Source organism: Thamnophis sirtalis, unplaced genomic scaffold (assembly GCF_051295495.1).
Source record: "Thamnophis sirtalis isolate CommonGarterSnake01/CBP01778 unplaced genomic scaffold, rThaSir2_p1.2 scaffold_5, whole genome shotgun sequence".
Taxonomy (NCBI): domain Eukaryota; kingdom Metazoa; phylum Chordata; class Lepidosauria; order Squamata; family Natricidae; genus Thamnophis; species Thamnophis sirtalis.
In genome coordinates, this window is record NW_028261385.1 from 78,321,599 (window position 1) to 78,345,603 (window position 24,005).

The 24,005-nt window shown below is 39.4% G+C and overlaps 1 protein-coding gene across 1 annotated transcript in view; it reads right to left on the reverse strand.

Annotated features, from left to right (window-relative positions):
- The window catches only part of FREM1 (FRAS1 related extracellular matrix 1), a 94,103-nt gene extending 70,694 nt beyond the window's left edge, over positions 1–23,409 (reverse strand). Inside the window, exons 1-6 of the mRNA XM_087716089.1 lie at positions 23,286–23,409; positions 14,048–14,507; positions 4,368–4,462; positions 3,785–4,086; positions 2,002–2,153; positions 164–487 (exon numbers count right to left, since the gene is read on the reverse strand). Coding sequence (XP_087572215.1) covers positions 164–487; positions 2,002–2,153; positions 3,785–4,086; positions 4,368–4,462; positions 14,048–14,269 — 1,095 coding nt within the window. The 5' untranslated portion in view covers positions 14,270–14,507; positions 23,286–23,409. The remainder of the gene's footprint in view (positions 1–163; positions 488–2,001; positions 2,154–3,784; positions 4,087–4,367; positions 4,463–14,047; positions 14,508–23,285) is intronic.
- Between the last annotated feature and the right edge of the window lie 596 nt (positions 23,410–24,005).

Below are 24,005 nucleotides of genomic sequence, written 5' to 3' on the forward strand. Positions count from 1 at the left end.
ATAATATGAAATATTTTCTTTGCCTCCTAGTTACCCAGAAACAACAGTACTAATCCTCATAGAATCCTTTTACTGTACATGATACACTATTTACTCAGGAAGAGGGAAGAGTTCATTTATAAAGGAAGATGCCAGACTGAAGCATCAGCTTCCTTTCAATTACCTCATAGTTTCTTCTCTCTGTATGGCTGCTATTTGGAGGTTGATATGCAATCAGCATGTTATCCAGGCTGGTCCAAGTGAAGGATGAGATAGATTTCGTGTGGTCTTGCAGGTGTGTAATGTAACCTTCCTGGGGTGGCTGGGTGATATTAAAGACTAGCAAAGATTTGGATGTTTCACTGTCTTCAGCATCCAATATGGCTGTGGATAGGGGACTCAGGATGAATTGGTCTGCTTCTAAGATGAGCATGGCCATGAAGGCAGGTTGGGGGGGCTGGTTAGAAACTGCATTTTTGATCTGAACAGGAATCCAAGCATACTCAGACTGTGGAATAAAAAAAGAAGCAACAAATTAGATTCCTCCTTTGTGAGAGAGAAAATCCTCATATTTGTAACACTTTTAACATTAAATAATACAAGCCATCTCCAGTTCTGTCCATTGTTCATCCAGTGCACCAATATAATGTTTATTTATAGCAGGTCAAACTGAAGTGAAACAATGAATATCAGCATTGCATATAACACAGTAATATAACAATGAAAGATAATTCTCACAGTCATTGAAAAATAATAAGATAAACAGATCTGACCATTACAGAAACAAAGAGACAGATGGAGACAGGCCCACTGTAAAGAGAAGATCAAGTAGTCCCCTACTTAAAAATAACTTTAAGAGGGTTTAAACATTGTTTCTATATTTAGGGCTTATTCTTTAGTTATGACTGTTCTTCTTTAAATATTATTAATATGCAGTTCTTTCAGTTCTTATGAGCTTAGCTGGTTTATTTCCATCTGTGGAATAAAAACTGACAATAGTAAAAACAAACAAACAACACACACTGATCTCTAGGTTTAAAAAAACCATTTCCATGTTTTCATTGCTGAAAATGTACAGTTATAGAGAGAAGCTGTGTCCCAACAAACCCAGTTAATTGATGCCATATATTTATATTTACTTTGCCATTTAAAAAGTGAGTGGCTAATGATGTTTTATGGTTCACATTAGAGGAAGAAGCTACATAAGGGTCGACAGAGCCAAGAAAGGTATAAAGGGTTTAAATCTAAACTACTAACTCATCATCTTCGCTCTGACTTTTTGCTGTTTCACTAATTAAAACTGAGGGTTTTTTTTCACAAATAGGCTTATTATTCCAATTAGCTGTTTCATGACAAAACCTTATAATAGTGCCGAGCAGAGGTGGGTTTCATTTACCTTTTCACAAATGCGAGCGCACCTGTACACACTCTCACTTTACTCACAGGCGCCTCATCTGCACATGTGCAGGTGAGCAGAATCATCTGCAGCCACTGCTACCGGTTCGTCCGAACCGGACAGAACCAGCTAAATACCACCTCTGGTACTGAATAGTCTTATGTTCACTCATCTGATCTCTTGCCTGTGCTCTACAAAACTACATGACAAGGAAAGAGAATTGCAGAGTATAGCAAGGCTCAAGAGAAATCAGAGATGCTTCTGGGCTGGACAGAGATAGCCTTTTCTTAGTAAAACTTGTAATATTTTTTTCTGTATTTGGGAAGTTCTTTAAGATCTTTGAGATTTATGGGATTTTCTGCAGAGTCCAGATTGGGCTGGGTTCTGATATGGGAGAACAATTACTGTTATCTAACTCATAATATCCACTAAGATCGTAACACATCCTATGATCATCACTTATGATTTTTTTTAAGTAGCCAAAATCCAGGCCATTTGTGGAAGGACATCTGAGACTGTTTTATTATGTGACAGTCGGAACCAATAAGGAGTCCTTTGTATTCGGATTTGATGTTAAGAGTCAGGTAAACCAGAACTGATTTTGGCCTTTCATTTAAGACATTTACCTTATACAAAATCTTGCTTCTGGTATCAGTGAGATCTAGCCTGATGGGAATGTAATCAATATTAGGTGAAGGAGGGTCCAAATGTTGGTATCTAAGTCCCATCAAAAGAAACTCATCACAGCTCACTCTGATATTCTGAACAGTCTTCAGGTCTGAAACACAAATCTTCATCAGACAGTTTCACCCATCCTATGGTTTGAAATCAGTGTAAATAGGTCTGAAGAACAGAATCCAGGATTACTACATTATGAGCTCAGGGATATAGGTGTAAATCACAACACCAGCCTTTCTCATTTATCCATGGGATAGATCTCTCAACTGTTATCAGACACACTCCCAGGGCAATTTTCACATAACCCTTCCAATATCTACAAACTTTGGCAAAACAAAGCTGGTCACAAGATATAAACAGCCATTTTCTAGTCGCGTTTCATGGTCTTTGAGTATTTGTAGGTACCATAATTATCAAAGAACCAAACCATACTCAAACCATATGTTATGTGATATACAGATAAACTCTCCCTTTATATTGACTTTGAAGTAAACTAGTAAAGTTCTGATCTGGGTAGTACACAGATTGAGAGGGTATGTAGTCTTATTATTTCTTAAACACTTTGTGTTTAAAATTCTTATTCAAAGAGAATAAACTGCATGCTATCTAATTGATATAATGGTTGATTAAAGAAATAATATTAGAATAGCCCGCTCACTTGTAAGAACTTTAATTACAGACCTCTCCCCCCACCAAAAAAAAGATAGCCCAGAACTCACAGCATTAATTTTTAGGCAACAGGGCATTTTTAAATTATCTGGCATTTGATGTTTTAATTAAAACAAAAAACAACTCTTTTGTACCTTCTTGATCTATTATCAAAATAAATGTTATCAATGAGTAAACTACTTTTTCCTCTTACAGTTCTTTCACTCTGAGCGGACTTAAACTGAATAGCCTTTTTAATGGAGAACTGCTTTGAATAAAGGATTACCCTTGGACAGCTATAGCAAAAGTGGATATCCCCAGCTCACATACAGTCCTAAAAATCCAGTTGTGTGACCTATTGCAGGGCCTATGATGGTTCCAGACTTCATTAGGTGCTGAAATGCTGGGTGAAGAGGAAAAAAAAAGCCCTTTTCACTTCTAAAAGAAAAGAAACTGTTGGTCGGTGTGTATGTGTGAAGAGCTCTGGGTTTGAAAGACAAACGTGGTTTGACTGGATGGCTAGGTAGATAAAGTGTACATGTGTATGCATGAGAGATATGTATGTATCTAAGTATATGCATGTGTATGTAAACATAAGTAGCAGGGGTAAAATGCTACCGGTTTGGACTGGTTCATCCGAACCGGTAGTAAAAATGCTACTGGTTCGCCTGAACTGGTAGTAAAGAAAGAAAACATTCTTTCTGACGATCTGCTGTGAAGCATGATTTATATTAGCTAAAAATCAGAATTTCCTGCTTTCTAGCTAATCTAAGTCACTTGGCACAGTGGATTCCCCACCCTCGCTTTTCGCTTACCTTACCTTTTTGACTCTCTGCGCATGCGCGAGAGTTCCTGCGCATGTGCAGAGGTGGCCTGAGTGAGTGAAGCAAGGGAACCATTAGCAAAGGTAAGTGGATTTCACCCCTGATATGTAGCCATTTGCATGCTGCAGACTCAAAAGACACAATCTGGCACTTAATGTGGCTTCTAGGGAAGCATTAACCAGAGATATAATACCAAATTGGTCTCAATACTATGCAGATAGTATTGAGATAATCAATATATTTTTAAAGCAGGACATACTAGTTGTATGGAAGGAACTCTGTGGCTGATCTCCTCTAGGTACTTCTTCTTTGTTTTTTCCAATAACAAGTTGCCCGTGGGCTGGCAGAAACGTCTCTAAAGAGTTCAAGCTTATAGTGCATTCCAAGTTTATCTTCCTGTTGTAGTCCAAAGTGATTATGTTCTTATTAATTATGTTAGACAGGCCATGAAATTCAGGGACTTCCAAAGCACTGGAACTCATCTTGATAATATTACAATCCGGTTCAAGTATCTTTACAAGAAGAGTGACTGTTTCGGTGAAAGTTTCAGTTTCTGTAAACCTGCAAAGGGTAAAGAAACCATGTAATCAGAATTCAGGAAGCAATAGTGAAATACCTATATGAGAGGTGAAATGTACCACAGCTAATGATTGATCAGTAGTGACAACAGCCAACTAAAATGTTGATCAAATCATGAAAATAAATTAAATGAAAAACCTAGAACATAGGAGGAAAAACTAGATTTCTTATTAAATAATATTAATTTTTCTTATTAACTCTACGGAAGGATGGAAATATATTTCATATACTCATGACTCATATGCTAGTCAGGTGTTGCTTACCTATAAAGCCTTAGTATGACAAAGTCTTCATCAAGAATTGGGCATCCGTTGTGAGTGTACTTGACTTCGTTCGGAAGAAAATGGCAGTCAAACACCTGTTACATAAAGAATATATTTAGAGAGGGAACGTAGTATTATAGACATTTCTCTTTTATCATTATGCATTCATAACTTGAAAAGGATGTATTGCAACACAGATGAGATTTTCACAATTAAATCATGCATGATAAAGATAGGACCCTAACAATGTAATTGAGCTACAAAAATGAATACTGATTTCACTGTATTATTTAGAAAGTTTCAAAATTGAAACTTCAGTAACTGATAATTGTGGAATGACTCTGTAGATTACTGCTTTTGTTTTGTCACATAATATTTTTTCTCCTGAATTGAGTTATTTCTCCTTCATGGTCAGATTATCCCAACCTAATTTGAAATCAGGTATTTTAAAAATCACTTATTCATGTTTTAGGAAAATCCATCAATCCTCTAGTAAGTTCCATGTTAGAGGAGAAAGAGACATGTTTTAAACTGTGAGGAAGAAAAGGGAGTGTGGCTCCCCACTGAATCTGTGAACATTTTTGAAGTAACTGTTTGTCCCCTTTATAATTTATAAACACCTTGGAGAAGATTCCTTATATCACAGTAGAGAGCCATTTTGGTGTAGTAGTTAAGGCACAAGCCTAGAACCTCAGTGACTATGAGTTTTAGTTCCATCAGCTACAGAGCCAGCTTGCTGACATTTGGCCAGTCACTTTCTCTCGGCCTTAGTTAAAGGTAAAGATTCCCCTCGCACATATGTCCTAGGCGTTGCCGATTCTAGGGGGCAGTGCTCATCTATGTTTCAAAGCTGAAGAGCCAGCGCCATCCAAAGACATCTCTGTGGCCATGTGGCTAGCATGACTAAACGCCAAAGGCACACGTAACACTGTTACCTTCCCACCAAAGGTGGTCCCTATTTTTCTACTTGTCATTTTTTACCTGCTTTTGAACTGCTAGTTTGGCAGAAGCTGGGACAAGTAACGGGAGCTCACCCCGTTATGTGGCACCAGGGATTCGAAACGGCCGACCTTTCGATCAAAAAGCTCAGCATCTTAGCCACTGAGCTATTAGCAATAGCAATAGCAGTTAGACTTATATACTGCTTCATAGGGCTTTCAGCCCTCTCTAAGCGGTTTACAGAGTCAGCATATTTTACCCACCTCGGAAGAATGGAAGGCTGAGTCAACCCTGAACCGGTGAGATTTGAACAGCTGAACTGCAGAACTGCAGTCAGCTGAAATAGCCTGCAGTGCTGCATTTAACCACTGCGCCACCTTGGCTCTTCGTTTCTATTGCATCTCTTATTCTCCCTGCCTTAGAAAGCAGGTAAATGGCAAACCCCTTCTAAAATCTTACCAAGACTACTATAGCAACAGGAGTCAACACTGACTTGAAGGCACTTCCACCCCCAAAGAGTAGTCTTAAAGGGATGAACTTTGAGTCATCCAAATATATGGAGACTAGAGAAATAATATAATTACTGAAGCCAACACTTTACATATAAAATTCACTTACTGCTGCATGGTAGTACTTATACATACTTACGCTAAATATATTTTTTATTTGTTGAACATTTTTCCTTTTGTTTATGGGGGTATGACAATAGTTTTTCCACCGTCTCCATGTTTTTATTTAAAAGTTTAATTTATTTTAATTAATTATAAAGATTTTAGGTGACTTGCTTTTTATGCCATCATATCTAGCAAGACTTATGTATCAAAAATGTTCTGAAAGTCTCTGCCAATTATGAGGATGGTGGAGAAAAAGAATCTCACTCATTCAAATTCCCAAATGCCAGCAAAGTCACAAAACAACTGAAGATTGAGAAACGAATTCCTCTCTTGCATTAGAAAAAGCAAAAGTAGTCATCTTGACAATGATGAGAGAGAAAAAGCAAGATTCATATTAAAAGAAAGGTTGAGAAAATTTAGAGTAAGCCTTTGATTCCCTAAAATCTTTTCTCTAACCTTTTACAAACTACAAATAGTCCTCAATTTACAACAGTTCATTACAATAGTACCTTTTGTGACCTTCTTACAAGCAAAGTCAATGTGGAAGGCATATTCACTTAACAACCATGTTACGATATTTAACAACTGCAGTGATTCATTTAACAATTGTGGCACAAAAAACATAAAATAGGGTAAAGTGTACTTAACAAATGTTTTGCTTAGCAACAATATATATAGTGGTATATATATCAGTGGTGAGATTCAATTTTTTTTACTACTGGCTCTGGGGGCGTGGCTTGGTGGACCTGGTGTGGTTCAGTGAGCATGGCTTGGTGGGGGTGGCAGGGAAGGATACTGCAAAATCCCCATTCCCACCCCACTCCAGGGGAAAGATACTGCAAAATCCCCATTTCCTCCCAATCAGCTGGGACCCAGGAGACAGAGAATAGATGGGGGCGAGGCCAGTCAGAGGTGGTATTTACCAGTTCTCTGAACTACTCGAAATTTCATTTGTGTGTGTGTGTGTGTATGCACACGCACACACACACACACACACACACACTGAACTCTTCTTTATTACCAATTAAAGGTCCTCCAAAATTTCTCCTCCAAGACAACAAACTTTATTCTGCTCAATGGTAGAACCAGCCATTAACAATGCCTTTTCGCCTATGCATGTACGTATGTGTCCTCAAGCTAATGCAGGAAATGATTGAAAGAAACCAGACGGGCACCTCACTCAGTATAAGCATACATTAGTTGTTTTTTTTTAAGCATATTAGAAGCTGGTGTGTGAAAATGACTTTAGATAGATGGGAAAAGATTAAAGGCAATTAAAGCCTCCTGTTTCAAACCACTCCTAGTTTTGAGAAAGCAGCCTCTCCTAATGCAAAAATATACATCTGTACAGCTTTTGCTTATCCATCAAAGAATAATAGTCATGATATTCATAAATTATATTTTTTCCATAAGATATCATTGCTTCTTCCTCTTAATTGATAACAAGGGAGATAAATAATGAAAGCTTTCTTCTCAACAGGACTGTTACCAAAAACAGACAGCAATTATAAAATAGACGCAATCTGCTTTGTTAAAAAGAAACATCTGTTTTATGCTACCTAATATGTTTTCCTTTCATACAAACAGGCATCCATAATTGTCTATATATTTAACAAATAAAACAAAGGAGAGCTAAATCTTTTCTTAATTAATGTCTGTCTGTGCTTTTATTTCCACTTCAACTACTTTTCAATTACAATATGTAATTAAATTGTCACACATCCCTGGTACATTACTCACTTTAATGACAGAAGTGAGATCATAGGAAAGGCTCTTCTACTATGTAGCTTTTGCTGGTTAAAATAACAATTTTGCCTTCACCGGCCTGATGCCCACCAGATGTGTTCAGTTTCAATTCTCATTGAATCACATTCATTCAAAATTATTTTGAGGTCATCCAAAATAGTTAATGTTTAGTGCAGTCAAAACCAGGGGTGAAATTCAGGAAGTTCTGACAGGTTCTGGAGAACCGGTAGCGGAAATTAAGTAGTTCAGAGAACCAATAAATACCACCTCTGGCTGGTCTGTTGACATCCATTAAACTGTAATGCTAGCCTTGCTTCAAGTATACTATCTTTAAGAGCTTCTTTCTAAAACAAGAATCCCATAGGATTTTTTATTTAAAACAGATTTGTCTGTCAAACATATCCAGGGGTGGGGTTCTGGAGGTTCGTAGGGGTTCAGGAATACATCTAGGTAGAATTCTGTGTAGTTTGGAGAATCCCCAAATCCCACTCCTGGCTGGCCCGTCCCACCCTCTCCTCTCCCAGGAGTCCCCACTGGGCCCATTTTGGATGCAGGTAAATGCAGGGCCTACTGGAAGTTCGGGAAGAGGGCCTCCGGAGCCTGGGGTGGCCATTTTCTCCCTCCTGGAGGTTCAAAGAAAGCCCCAGGAGTCTGGGGAGGGCAAAAATGACACACACACACCACCGTCATGGTGCAGGATGCTGAGTAGGCCATGCCCACCATGGCCATGTCCACCCAGCAACCAGGCAGAGAACTCCTTGCTAAAAGTTTTGAAGCCCACCCCTGTATAAATCATGCTTTTCATGCAATCCTGTGTGACATGATGTTTGACATCTGCTTCCAAAAACTTAGTGGAAAAGGCATTAATATCTAAGTCTGCTTACACACACACACACACACACACACACACACAGAGAAGAAGGGGGGGTCTGTCTTATTCTGGACTCATATTTAATATAACATTTATTTTCATTACAGCATGAAAGACAGTGCAGCTATAAAATGTTATGCCCGCAAAGATCCAGTGGGGCCTTTCTTCTTCAAATAATGTCATGTCAGAGGGCTTCTTTTTAAATTAATCAGTTTTAGGGTAAGATTTTTTCTTATATAAATAAATGTAATTATATGATATTGCTTGATTTTAATATTCAAAATTTAATATTCAAATATATTCAAATGTTGTCATTGTGTTATGTTTTTGAGTTGCCTGGGGAAAATTAAAATCTCAAAATCAAAATATAAATAACTGAAACATACATACAGGCAGTCCTTGACTTACAACCACAAATGGGCCCAAAGTTTCTGTTGCTAAGTAAAATAGTTGTAAGTGAGATTTGCCCCATTTTATGACTTTTCTTGCTACAGTTGTTAAGTGAATCAATAACTGTTAATAACTGTTAATAACACAGTTGTCAAAAAAGCCTACACAGTTCTAAGCTGCATAAATAGAGGGATAGAATCAAGATCACGTGAATGTTAATACCACTTTATAATGCCTTGGTAAGGCCACACTTGGAATTCTGCATTCAGTTTTGGTCACCACGATGTAGAAAAGATGTAGAGACTCTAGAAAGAGTGCAGACAAGAGCAACAAAGATGATTAGGGGACTGGAGACTAAAACATATGAAGAACGGTTGCAGGAACTGGGTATGTCTAGTTTAATAGAAAGAAGGACTAGGGGAGACATGATAGCAGTGTTCCAATATCTCAGTGGTTGCCACAAAGAAGAGGGAGTCAAACTATTCTCCAAGGCACCTGAGGGTAGAACAAGACGCAATGGGTGGAAACTAATCAAGGAGAGAAGCAACTTAGAACTGAGGAGAAATTTCCTGACAGCTAGAACAATTAATCCGAGCTGTAAGTGCCTCCACTTGTATTCTGGACCCGTGTCCCTCCTGGCTGGTGGCTAACAGCAGGGAGGTGACACATGGCTGGATCCAGGCGGTTGTCACCGCCTCTCTTCGGGAGGGGCACTTCCCCGCCGTACTCAAAACGGCGGTGGTGAGACCCCTCCTAAAGAAACCATCGTTAGATCCAGCCATCTTAAACAACTTTCGTCCTGTCTCCAACCTTCCCTTTATCGGGAAGGTTGTTGAGAAAGTGGTGGCCTTTCAGCTTCGACGGGCCTTGGAGGAAGCTAGCTATCTTGACCCCTTCCAGTCCGGCTTCAGACCTGGTTACAGCACAGAAACCGCTTTGGTCGCATTGACCGATGATCTCTGGAGGGCCAGAGATGGAGGCTATGCGTCCATCCTGGTTCTCCTTGACCTCTCAGCGGCTTTCGATACCATCGACCATGGTATCCTTCTGCGACGACTGCGGGAGGTGGGAGTGGGAGGCACTGTTTTGCGGTGGTTCTCCTCTTACCTCTCGGACAGGTCGCAGTCGGTGTTAGTGGGGGGGCAGAGATCGTCCCTGAGGCCCCTAACATGTGGAGTACCTCAGGGTTCGGTCCTATCCCCCCTACTATTTAACATATACATGAAACCGCTGGGCGAGATCATTCGGAGGCACGGGATAAAATACCATCAATATGCGGACGATACACAATTGTATCTGTCCGCCCCGTGCCAACTCAATGAAGCGGTGGACGTGATGAACCGGGGTCTGGAGGCCGTTAAGGACTGGATGAGTGCTAACAAACTGGTGCTCAACCCGGATAAGACCGAGTGGCTGTTGTGTTTCCCCCCCAATAATTTGGCTAATACACCAACGCTTAGGCTGGGGGGTCAAATTTTATACCCCTCAGATAGGGTCCGCAACTTAGGAGTCCTCCTGGATCCACAGCTGACTTTTGACCACCAGCTGTCAGCTGTGACCAGGGGGGCATTTGCCCAGGTTCGCCTGGTCCGCCAGTTGCGGCCCTACCTAGATCGGGGGGCCCTCACAACAGTCACTCGAGCCCTTGTGATCTCTAGACTGGAATACTGCAATGGGCTCTACATGGGGTTGCCCCTGAAGTGCATCCGGCGACTACAGCTAGTCCAAAATGCAGCCGCGCGAGTGATAGTGGGCGCACCTCGGTTCGCCCACGTTACACCTGTCCTCCGCGAGCTGCACTGGCTGCCTGTTGGTCTCCGGGTGCGCTTCAGGATAATGATGACCATCTTTAAAGCACTCCATGGTAGTGGATCTAGGTACTTGAGAGACCGCCTTCTGCCGATTACCTCCCTAAATCGACCAATCAGATCGCACAGACTGGGCCTCCTCCGAATTCCATCTGCCAGTCAATGTCGACTGGCGACCACACGGAGGAGAGCCTTTTCTGTTGCTGCCCCGACCCTATGGAACGAGCTCCCCATGGAGATCCGCACCCTCACCACGACCCAGACCTTCCGCGCAGCCCTCAAGATCTGGCTCTCCCAGCAGGCCTGGGGATAGGCTTCCAATTACCCGCCCGAGTGTTTGATTGCTGAATGAAAGCTGTGTTTTATTATTTTTCTTTTGTTCACAAAGTGTTTGTTTTGACCTTGCACTTCCCCTCCCCTGTGGTTGTAAGCCGCCCTGAGTCCCCTCAGGGAAAAGGGCGGCATATAAATCCCAATAAACCTAAACCTAAACCTAAACCTAATCAGTGGAACAGCTTGCCTCCAGAAGTTGTGAATGCCCCAACACTGGAAGTCTTTAAGAAGATGCTGGATAGCCATTTGTCTGAAACCGTATAGGGTTTCCTGCCTAGGCCTCCAAGGTCCCTTCCAACTCTGCTATTGTAAGTTGTTAAATGACTCTGGCTGCTCCATTGACTTAGTTTGTCAGAAGGTCACAAAAGGCCATGACATAACCCTGGGACATTGCAATGATCATAAATATGAGCCACTTGCCAAACATCTGGTTTTTGATCATGTGACCATGGGGATGCTGCAATGGTTGTTTGTTTTTTTCAGTGCCATTGTAACTTCAAAGAGTCACTAAACACATGGTTGCAAGCAGGGGTAGGTTCCTAACCGGTTTACTACCAGTTCTCTGAGAGGGTATTTGCACGCACACTCCTCGCTTCACTCACCCCCACCCCCACCACACATTGCTGCACAAGCGCAGTTGATTGAAAATTGTTCTGTGCATGCACAGAAATGTGCTGGCAACAGGACAGCAGAAGAGACTGGAGAACCAGTTCAGGGCCTGGCAGGCCTGGGTCGCTGCTGGTTCCAGCAACCCAGGCAGTCATACCATTACTGGTTCGGCCGAACTGATCTGAACCGGTAGGAACTCACCGCTGGTTGTAAATCTAGGACTACCTGTATTCAAAAGCAGACTTTCTGGGAAGGAAAGTGTGGCCTTAAAAATGGCAATAGGTAGGCAAATGTAAATAAAAGCATATGATGGTTCCCCGAATATGTATCTTTCCTTTTCAATTCAGCATGTGATCCATGTATTTTTTTTAACCATGTCAAAGATGCAACAAATAATAATTTAGATGATTCACTGAGAACTACAATAATGCCTCTTTATACTATATAAGTGGAGCAACTCTATGAGGTAGATGGGCAATTAAGAAATTTGATACACACACCCATCTTATTTGTCCAACAGATGTAAGCAAGGTGCAATAGTGAACAAACAGCTATAAAAACAAATAATAATGCATATATGCAGATAAATCCACTCACAGCATAACCTAATTGTATGGACAGGATTGGACATGGGAGCAAGTGAATGGGATTTCATCCTGCCAGGTCCCATTATTTATTAAACATGAAGTTTGTGAATAAAGGATATACTCTGGTTTAAATCAAATTAAATTCCTCAAAGCAATTCATTGTAAGTTGTTAACAAAGCGCATTGGATCTATGCTAGAGTTTTTGAATTGTTGCTCAGGGGTCACATTACATTGAATTCAACTCAATACTTACTATCAGACGTGGGTTGCTGCCAGTTCAGCTGAACCAGTAGTGCAATTCAGGCCTGGGTTGCAGAACCGGCAGTGACCCAGGCCTGCCACGCCCCCAAACTGGTTCCCTCGCTGCCGCTTGGCCTCTGTCATTTTGGATTTTAGTGACTGCGTGTGTGCAGTTCACTGTAAATTGTTTTGCACATGCGCACAGAAGAATTTACACTGAACAGTGCACGCACGTGCACATTGCACACGGGTTGCGAACTGGCAATAACGCCAGCAGCAGCCCACCCTTGCTTATTGTGCTTGCATCTTGAGCATATAGCAGTTTGTGTGTGTGTGGTAAGTACAGAAGAAATAAATGCTGAAAGGTTAGAAAAGGCCACATGTGATTTAAATTTATAGCACTGTAGCACTGTGTGTTTGCTTTGCTGTATAGCCCTTGTACAATTTGTTTGTTTTAACAGCACGTGGTCCCTTGGAAATCCTTTTCCTTCCCTCCATTAGAGTTCTGAGAAGAGCATTTGGATAAACGTGGGACTCTTTCTAAAGTTTGCAAAACGGTTTAATTTGGAAGTGATGTTCATTTACGGTAATTAGAGCAGAATAGATAGCTCTGAATTTAGTCTCAGTTCTGAATTCCATGGAGCTTTTGTATATAATTGAGGAGGTGTTGTGATCTGTACAACCTTTCTCCCCAAATCCCAACCCTCTTTCACTATAATGTGCTGCGGGGGGGGGGTAGATGGAGAGGGAGGGAGAGAGTGACAGAGAAAGAGAGAAGGGAATGAGAATTTGATTCAGTGATCAATACATCTGCCCCAGTAGTGAAATTCAAAAAAAATTACTACCATTTCTGTGGGCGTGGCTTGGTAGGTGTGGCACAGGAAGGATACTGCAAAAGCTTCATTCCCACCCCACTCTGGGGTCTCCGAACTACTCAAAATTTCTACTACCGGTTCTCCAGAACCTACCAGAACCTGCTGAATTCCACCCCCTGACAGTCTGATTCATCCCATCAGACTGTATCCCCAAACCCCCCACTGATTTTTTTATATTAAAGTGGCAACAACTCTTCATAATATTCTCCCATTCCTGAAAATATATAGGGATAAATGTTACATGAAAATTTTATATTTTTCCCATGCTAGGAAACAGGGGAAGGAATTTCTGCTTTTTCTCAATCTCATGTTGGATCCATACATGAAGTAGGATGGTGTTATATCTGGAATGCCCAAAGGTCATATTGGACATCTCTAGAGCTTGAAACTTATCTCATCATTTCCTAGACAGCATCTCTTCCTCTTGTTCGCCAAGATCATCCATATATTCCATTATGTAAGTAGAATGTCTTTTTAGATTTAGATTTTACTGGATGGCTACCATTCTAAAGTTTTTATGCACTTTTCGTTAGCCATAAAATATCATTCACAGACAGAAACTAAGGTAGAGCTCAGCACTCCACCTTGTCAAATAACAGCAGCTTTAAAAAGTCTTTATCTCATCAAATCATCACTACACAATTACCGTACAGTTGAAATTCACGTACCTGTGGAGTCAGCTTCCCAACTCTTTGGGAGATTGGCTCATTCATCACCACTTCTATTTTACAAGTATCCTTCTCTCTGGGGATGGAAAACTGCAACTCATTTTGTGACAGGAAGACAGATTGACCTCTCATCACTTTTAGTCCCTGGTTGATGCTGACAAAGGTGGAGCAGGTGGTTTTCAGATTCAGTGCAAAGAGCCACAGAACCCAAAATTTTTCCATAGTGTTTCCAAAGAAAAGGCACCTTGTGCAATGAGGTGTTTTTTTAATCCTTTCCAAAAAGTGAACAACACAAAAACATCAACATTCAGTCAACAGTTCCAGGTTACAACGTCTGGTATGGTTTCATTAAGGGTCTGTCCTGCATAACGAAACCAGGAGATCTTTGAAAGTATCCTCAGGTTAATAAATATATGGATCAATTCCAACCATCAGAATGGTGAACATATTTTTCCAAAATCTAGATGGAAAGAGAGAAAAATTCACACACAATGGAATGAGTATTTTTTGAAAGTGTTAAATATTATTTTATTTATATAGGACCTTTATTATTTTTATAATTTAATGTGGTGAACATATTGTACCTCATACTCCTTTCCCATGTAATCTTTTGAATCTACTTTCCAATGTAATGCCAAGATTATCTCAATGTTATAAGGTAAAGGTTCCCCTTGCACATATGTGCTGATCGTTCCTGATTCTAGAGAGCAGTGGTTATCTCCGTTTCAAAGCTGAAGAGTCAGCACTGTCCAAAGACATCTCTGTGGTCATGTGGCTGGCATGACTAAACACTGAAGGTGCACAGAACACTGTTACCTTCCCAGTCCCTATTTTTCTACTTGCATTTTTACATGCTTTCAAACTGCTAGGTTGGCAGAAGCTGGGACAAGTAATGGGAGCTCACTCCATTACGCAGTGCTAGGGATCCGAACCGCCGACCTTTCTGATCGACAAGCTCAGTGTCTTAGCCACTGAGCCACCATTATTTATTAAATCTTGGGATAGATGGGCAGACAGGCGGAAGGACAGGCAGATGATAAACTCCAGGAATACTTCAATATGTTTGAAAAGTAGTATGATGATCAGTAGAACTTTTCATCATTGAACGCTGATTAAATTTGGTCATGTCTGTAAAATTACATATCTTCAGAAAGCTTTGGAAAGCTTTCACAATCAGTATAGAAATAATTCATATACAAATCAACACACAAATAAAAATTATGCAAGGACATACAGTACCTGGAAAGTACTTATGATATGATATAGAATAGAATAATAATATTTAAAGCTCTTTATGGCATGGGTCCAGGGTATCTGAAGAGCTGTATCGCCCCAATGGGACTACCTGCCCTACCACCTCCAGTGGAGGGGATTACTTCAAGACCCATTTGCTAAGGAATTCTGACTGGCAGAGTCAAGGAGAAGAGCCTTATTCAACATGACATCTGATCCCATCCTCCTGGCCTTCCAGAGGAGCCAGTAGTTTGGGTTTTGCCAGGTGACTTGGGAGTCTGAAGGCATGCTCCTTGCTGGAGATGGTTGATGGGATAAGAACAACATAGCACCATCATACAATCCATTTCCTTAGTCTTGGCTCTTATATAACTTTTTATAACTGTTTCTATATTTATCTTTTTTATCATTTGTAAGCAACCCAGACTCGCCCTTTCAGTGAGATGGGCAGCATATACATTTAATAAAATGTCATTGTTAAATAAACAAATAAAAACATGAAAGCTATCTGACCCCTGCTTTTCATTTCATACCATTTTAAGAAACAACCTTTCTCTAGTAGAATGAGGAGAGAGTTTACAGCAGAATTTTAAAGGAGCACAACAAATAGTTCTAGTATATCTCTACTTCTTTTATATCTAGATCAGTGTTTCTCAACCTTCGCAACCTGAAGATGTGTGTGTGGACTTCAACTCCCAGCAAGGCTGGTTGGAGAATTCTGGGAGTTGAAGCCCATACATGTTCAAGTTGTCAAATTTAATGAATTTAAGGTTTGCCACCAAACATAGAAGCCTAGTGTCAGGTTCCATTCAGGCAAAGAAAACAAACAAGATGACTAAGCAGGTAGTTTGTGGTAAATGTAATCTCTATAAGCCTGTTCCGGTACTTCCAACAAACACACAGTGCAAAACAGGAGTGAATTAAAGTCAAGCCTGTAATTCTGTACTTCCCTCCTGTGCCCTGCCCTCCTATGGCCCGCCTTTTTCTACGCACGCGCAATACACCCAATATAGTCCAATGACATGACAGACCATGTTGATTTACATTGCCACGCCTGCGCTGGTGCCATTCTGTATGAAAGTCATTGCAGGATCCGAAGGTCCTTTAAGCTCTTGGCGCGGCAGGAAAACAAATGTGGCACAGCAGTGATCCGAGTCATGAAACGCTCCAGTCACAAATCTCCCCACCAACGGAATGGCAGCCCCAAGCCGCTGAGAGCACCATGGCTGACATCTAGCTCTATAGAAAATGCCTGTTTCTTATTTACATGAGATACAAAAGTTATGCCAACTTTTGTATCTCATGTACCTCATGTTCTGCTAGCTAAATAGAATGAATGAATGAATGAGTGAGTGAGTGAGCGAGCGAGCGAGCGAGTGAATGAATGAATTGGAATTCACACTTCCTAAGACTAGCCAATGTCGACCCAACAAATGAGAAAAGCCTTACAGTATGTGGCAGGGAGACAAGATGGGGACCATAACGGTGTGATTGAAACTTCATTTGTTTTGTTTTTAATGTACCATATAGTAAATGTATATAAAAACAGGCAGATCTTCAATCACAGAGCAGTGTGGTTGCCATCTTGATCTTTCCTAGAGACTCCTGTCTCATTAAACATGTATGAAAGCATTTAATGATGTCTGTCATTCACCCAATTGTTTATTATTACAGAGGTGAAAAGATGTGTCAATAGGTAGTCATCAAGTGATCGTTTTAGTAGCTTTTATATGCATCACTCTTTTATAGGTGAATGGAGCAATTGTCTGCCCACGATAACCACAGGAGTAAGGCATCCCAAATTATCTATCCCAAATTATCAAAAATGTATAAAACTAATGCAGAAAAGGGTTGTGATATTGATTGATTATATTTATCTGTAGCAACTGACTCTCATATTTAGGCCTTTCCTGTTCAGAAGTAGTGAATGTGGATATGTATATCAATTTTGAATTAATATTTTCAAGAATATTTTATATTCAATATTTTGTATATTGAATCAAGAATGGAAAATGGATTTCTTTCACTGTACTCTTTAAGTCTGTAGCAAAAATAAGTAGTGTATTTTTCATGAATTTCATCATTCTATAATTAAAAGACAGCCCAAGGCTTCTAAAAAGGATTTGATAATTGAGGTAGATTCTTTTCAGAAGCCTTGGGATATCTTTTAATTATATAATGATGAGGAGCCAAAATACTCTGATGGTACACAGATGTTTTATATTCAGTTAAAACAGAATCCTTTTTCATTGTAAGAAAAAAACAAACCCCACATAACATCTTATAAAACCATGAATTGGCAACTGGGCATTACTTAAATGTTGTGTTCAGTTTCATGAGGTGATTTATAATCATTTTTTATAATGCCACATGAGCAGTTCTGCATAGAAAATATGATTTTAGAGAAATAAGCTTTCTTATGCTTTGAGGGGGAAAGTCAAAGGAAAAAAATTGTTGGCAACTGTAAGAAAATAAACAAGAATTCTAACTTTTTATACCTAGTGAAGCTAAAAGCTGCCTTATTATTTCCCCCGCAAAAATGCATATTTCATTTTTCTTTAAGAAAATAGCTACTGTATCTTCTCAGCCATTATTTGGTGCAGGTGTTCTACCTGTTGAAACATTTTTTTTATAGGATGAGTGCCACAGAGAGAAACACGAGCATGTTTGCAGCTGGTCCTTTTACAAGCTGTGTCTATCTTAAAATTCCAGCAGAATAAAATGGACTTTGAAACACTTTAATATCTATCTAATAACAAAGTCAATATGTATCTAGATAGGAAGAGTATTGACACTTTTGAAGTCTAGAGAATACTCTAAACAGCCAAGAAAACAGATCAATCCAGAGTTTTCATATGAGGTACAAATGACTAGGATCGTTTTATCCTACTCTGGACCATTATACAAAGACCTAACTCTCCAGAGAAGGCTGTAATGCTGAGAAACATGGAAGGAAAGAGAGGAAGGTTAAATGGACTTAGTTTACAGTGATGACGATGGCATTGTTGGAAGTTTTTTTTTTTTAAATCATATTAGAGATGGATCATCATGGACAAAAATGTATGTAGTCATCAGGAGTTGAAAAGAACTTGATGGCACAAAACCAATCACTCAAAAAGGCTAATATCTAATGACTAACTGTTGCTTGAATGTAACTGTTAATTGTGTAGCTAGTTCCAGGCTTGCCGACTGTTACTGCACAATCTGGATTTTTGAAGTGATACTGTCCCATTTTGTCTCATTGCTTCTTTGGAAAGTTTCTTTTTAAAAAAAGTTGAAAAGAAAAATGGAAGAGCTACAAGGTGTTTTGTGACCAATAAACATAATATCACTATCCTATCCCTCACAGTTTTCAGTCAACTGATTTCAGTACAAGTGTTGCAGAGCAAGGATCTATACGCTTTACATTTCAAAGTGCCACATAAATGAAGATATAAAAATAATAAAGCAATCGTGTCAGTTCATCACCATTTTCTTGCATAGTCTCAGAAATAGGTATAGTCCAATATACAAATGCAATCTAAGTTTTATTTAATGCAGTTTGTGAAATACTTTTCACTTATTGTGTTTGCCCCAAAATAAGACAAGATCTTATTTTCTTTTGACCCCCGAAATAAGCATTGGCCTTATTTTCAGGGAGGTCTTATTATGTTTGAGGTGCAATAATAAGGAGGCGGCGAGTGTGGTCACCTCATGGCTGCAGCTGTGTTGCAATATTTTCAGGAAGGGCTTATTTTCAGGGGAGGGCTTATTTTAGTGCATGCACTCAAAAGCCCGATTGGGCTTACTATCTGGGGAGGTCTTATTTTCAGGGAAACAGGGCACAAGGGATACTCACTATTGACAAAATACTGCTATTTATGAAAAATGCTCCTTCTATACTACTGATATCTATAGAATTTAAAAGTCCCTAATCCAACCCATAATCTAATCCTTGAGTCAGCAGAAATGTATCCTATCATCAATTGCATTGATTTGATTCCCAAACTGTATTATGCCTCAGGAAGAAGACCATCAAGTAGTGATGTCTTTTCAGATTTGGTGCAGGACAAATTAAGGAAACTGATTGGATAATTTCCATGACTTTGTTTCTCCAGCCATAGAGCATCATTTCCAAACATTAATCTCTCTTATTAATGTATGGTGGGAATTGTCTTTTTAACCCACATAAGGTTAACCTACACCAGGGCATATGTAGTCAGTTGCTTTGAACAAAAGTTGAGCTACCTGTTGAGTTGCCCATCTACCAGGCTACAGGTATGGAGGTGCATTGGCGTCTCTGCCTCCCATTCTACTCCACGCCCCAATGCTTTTCCCATTGCCGTAAGGTAAGCATTCACATGCAAGAAAAGGAGCTTTGTATGTTTGTCATAGTAATCTCTGCCTACAAGGAAAGCTCTTGGGCCTGTTCAGAGTTTCATTTAATGAGGAATTGAAGTAGGTCAAGCAAGAGCTAGATTGCTTGTAAGACCAAAAATTGAGCAATGGTTCAAACACACATATACTTTCCACCCTGAATTATGTAGCTGGGACCCCAGATTGCACAGAGGATTGGATTTGTGATCAAGGAAATATAAGCACAAATCTCCTCAGATCTCCCAGCTGAAGAAGTGGATGATGAAGAGGTAGGAATGAGCCAGTGGTGAAATTCAATTTTTTTACTACCGATTCTGTCGGAGTGGCTTGGTGGGCATGGTGGGAGAAGGATACTGCAAAAACCCCATTCCCTCCCCACTCCTGGGGGAAGTATATTGCAAAATCTCCATTCCCACCCCACTCTGGGGCCAGCCAGAGATGGTATTTGCCGGTTACCAAACTACTCAAAATTTCCGCTACCAGTTCTCCAGAACCTGTCAGAACCTGCTGGATTTCATCCCTGACATGAGCTTATACAGAATTGAATTTTGCCTGCAGGTATTTTTCTTTGGGGATAAGTAATTGAGGCACACCACTTTAAAATAAGACAACTTTAGCAAGGATATAACATGAACTTTAAAAGAACAAAGATAGCAACAATATGACTTCCAAATCGTTTAGTAAGGGTTGTTTTGCTTTCTTTGAAATGCAAGACTCTCTTAAAAAAAACAAAAACAAATTCTCTTATCTTGCCTGTATTTAGCAAGGAATATTTATCTAAAAATCAAAAGAAACACAGCTGACAATTCACCTTCTCAGCCAATTTTTCTGAAGCCTTTGAAAATCTGCCACAGATAACTATTGTAATCTAAGCAAAACATTTCATTAGGAAGGTTTAAAAAAACATTGTAAGTCTCCCTCCCTCACTCTCAAACATGCCACTGAATCTTTGCAGACATGCCTACTATCAAGAATAAAAGCTTAAAATTGGGTTTAATAGGAAGTGAAAAGAGAATTTCTAACAGCCAGCTAGATTTGTTTTACCATGCCCCTTTACCTTAGTGTCAGCTTTCTGAGATAGTCAGGAAATCAAAATCATTAGTTTTAATGCTAAATTTATTGTAGGGTTACAAATAACAGAATCTTCCCCCCCTCCCTGTACTTCCTACAGAACTAGGAAGGGTCCCTTCTGAGATGTTTTCTTTGTCTTCATTCCATGGGCTGAGATAGCTTTTGTCTGACCAGTGTCTAGCTGTGGAGCCTTTTCCTGTCTCCCAAGATTATTCTCACAGACCATTAAATATAGAGAAAATAAAACCTGTCCGGTCAATATTTTTACTTGAACTTAGCTATTCGGGCTGAAAACCAATCCTTGAACCTCAAGGAACTCCAAGCCCACCCAGCTGAGCAGTGGTGCATTTCCATTTTTTTTCTACCAGTTCGCTCATGCACACTCGCTTGTGCGACACTTCTGCGCATGTGCAGAAGCGTGCGGGCAGGTGGGCAGAGCCTCCTGCTGCCACCACTACTGGTTCGCCCAATCTGGGCCGAACTGGCAGAAACCTACCTCTGCACCTGAGGCATCCATTCCTAGCTAGAAGGGTGGCACAATGCTGAAATATGCATCATGACATTATGATACAAATGTCTAGTAGCCTTTTGCAGGTTTTGAGCTGCGTTTGTATCATAAGATCACAATGCAGAATTCACCACTTCCACCACTTACTCTCTGCTCCCCACAAATTCCTAGAACCAAAGATATAATGCGGGAGTAGCACAAATAGAGCTGGCACCAAAATTTTGGCTTATGCTCATTTTCTTTGTCCTTTTTCTTTCTTTTTCTTTTTTCTTTTTAAATATTTCATAGATACCAAAGAGCTAGTTGTATACATATTCATTTTGTTACCCTTCTTGTTTAAAAGTTTATTTATTTAAGCAAAAATGTGGTGCCTGATTCCAATGAGCATGTTTCATATCAGGGTAGCAAGCAGCAACTTTCTTTTTAATCCTATAACCATGGTAGTGCAACTGCAAAATTATGTACATTTCACTTCTCTGTTGGAGGTAAAAAAAAAATCCTTTTAACAGTCAAAGAGGATGTAGAAGAAACTAACTCTCCTCACATCTCAGCAAAAGACAGTCAAGCTGAAGATTTAAAATTACTGATTGTTGGAAAAGCAGATACATTTATAGAGATGAAACTAATTTAATGTTTCTGGAAAGGCACTCACTGGAAGAAAAAGAAAATCACACTCAAAATGTTTTATCACTATTTTTCTTCTGTAAGAATTGTGAACACTGAATATTATTTCCAAATGTCTTCCCCAAAGACAAAAGCAACTTGATCTTAAAACTTCTTTATTTGCTCTGTTCTTTATGAGTGCAGGAGGACGTTAAAACAGAACCACAAATCTGAAAGCTATTTAATACTTCACAGAGAAAATGGATTAGCAGAAGATGCCAGATCTTACAAATGAATTCTACAAGATGTATCTCATTGCTGACTAAATATAGCAAGGGAATATTATAACTTTCTAGGTTTAAAAAAATATTTTCAAAACAAAAGAAAACATTTGTTGGAAAACAAAGAATGATAAGTTAACAGCATGACAGATGAAAATGGTCTTCAGACAGACAAAGGAATTTTTACAATCCAGGGGGGAAATCCTTTGCAGTTGGGATATTGGGCAATTCAGTTTTAAGCAAATTAAAAGACAGACTCCTGCTGAGTTTGATGAGATTTATTCTTTAATCAGTGAATTTAAGACTGCAACCTAAATCTTATTAAAATCATTAATATATTAAGCAGCGTGTGCTGGATTGTAGACCATGCTTATTTCAATAATGAGCAGGAAGCTATTTCCTAAAACCTTGGATTTAGCTGGCATCTTAAAAATATAATTTTATTTATTTATTCAATTTATAACCCCATTTATTTTTCTTTTATAACCTTACACTAATTGTATAAGCCAATCAATTCAATGAGATGTATTCTATTTATTTGCAAGTCATTACTGAATCTTTCCTTTATTATAAAAATTTTACAAGTTGCAAAAATACTTTTGATTGGGGTTCAACATTTGTCCTGTCATTTGAAGCATGCTAAATTGCTTAGGAAGTTAATCTGTTCCTAGTAAATATACTACAAGTTCCTAGTAAACACACTGCAAGGCTCTAAAAGATTTGCAATCTTGCTTAATAAAAAAGCATGAGATACTTGCACTGCTCAGCAGGTTAAACATATTGTGTAAAATATGTTTCTCAGTTTCTCCCATGCTGAGAACAGTGGGAAAAACAATCTTCCTCTTTCCAAGTTTTGTAAAGGCAGAATGAGCAGTCAAGACAAGATGTAGGTGGTTTAAGATTTGTTGTGTCCAGAGTTTCATTATACAACATAAGCTACTAAGGCAAGAGAATTGATGCCACAACTTTCTTTAATGGTATTTTGTTACAATATTGTTTTTCCCTTTCCCCATTAGATTTTTACTTTCATCTCAAAAACTTTTCTCATGCACATGGTTTAAGAAAACTTCAGTTCTATGAAACTTGAGCATTTACAAGACATTATGTTATTCTGCAAATATGACATTGCAACACTCAATTATTAGAGAAAGCAACCGAAGAGAAAGAACAAAAAAATAGTACTTACAGGTAACCGTGTCCTTTTCTTGCTCTAGCCAAGGAAGCCACTAGCTTGGAAAGGGTAAAATGAGGCACTGACCCAATAATGTCTTGTTTAAAAGAGTTGCAGCAGGAGGTGGGGGAGAAGAAATCCAAGGAAATGGGGAGGGGGAAGCTGAAATTCCAGTCTTTCTGGTCAGCCTGTATTTTTCTTTGTAAGAAACATCCACATTAAAAGTCTCGCTGGCAAAGCTGCCTGCCAGACAGCTGCTGCCTTGAAAATGTACAGAATACAAAGTGATAAGGATGTTCTAAAGATGCCTACAAATATTCATACTGAGCAGTTATTTTTTAGCAAAAATTCTTGGGCCCTTCCTGTTCCTGCCTGCTGTTTCCCTCCCTTATTCCAGCGGTAGTCCTTCAAATGCACAGGCTTTCTCCACGCCAACTCCACCACCTCCTTCCAGACATTCAACAGTTCAGTCAATTGCTCTCCTGTAGTTGTCCCTGATATTTTATTTCTTGATTTAGCAGCAAATTTCAAAGGAGAAACTCTCTCTTACAGAGAAACCAAGTTCTCTATCCTAGCTGAAAAATGATACTTATTCCAAACTATTATTTGCAAACCTCTGTCCTTAGATCTCAGTAGCCTAAATTGTGTTATTAGTTCTAGATCTGAAATGCTAAAGAGTAGATAAATTGAGTAACAAAAGGATGGGAAGTCTAAAAAAAATCTACTTGGACATCT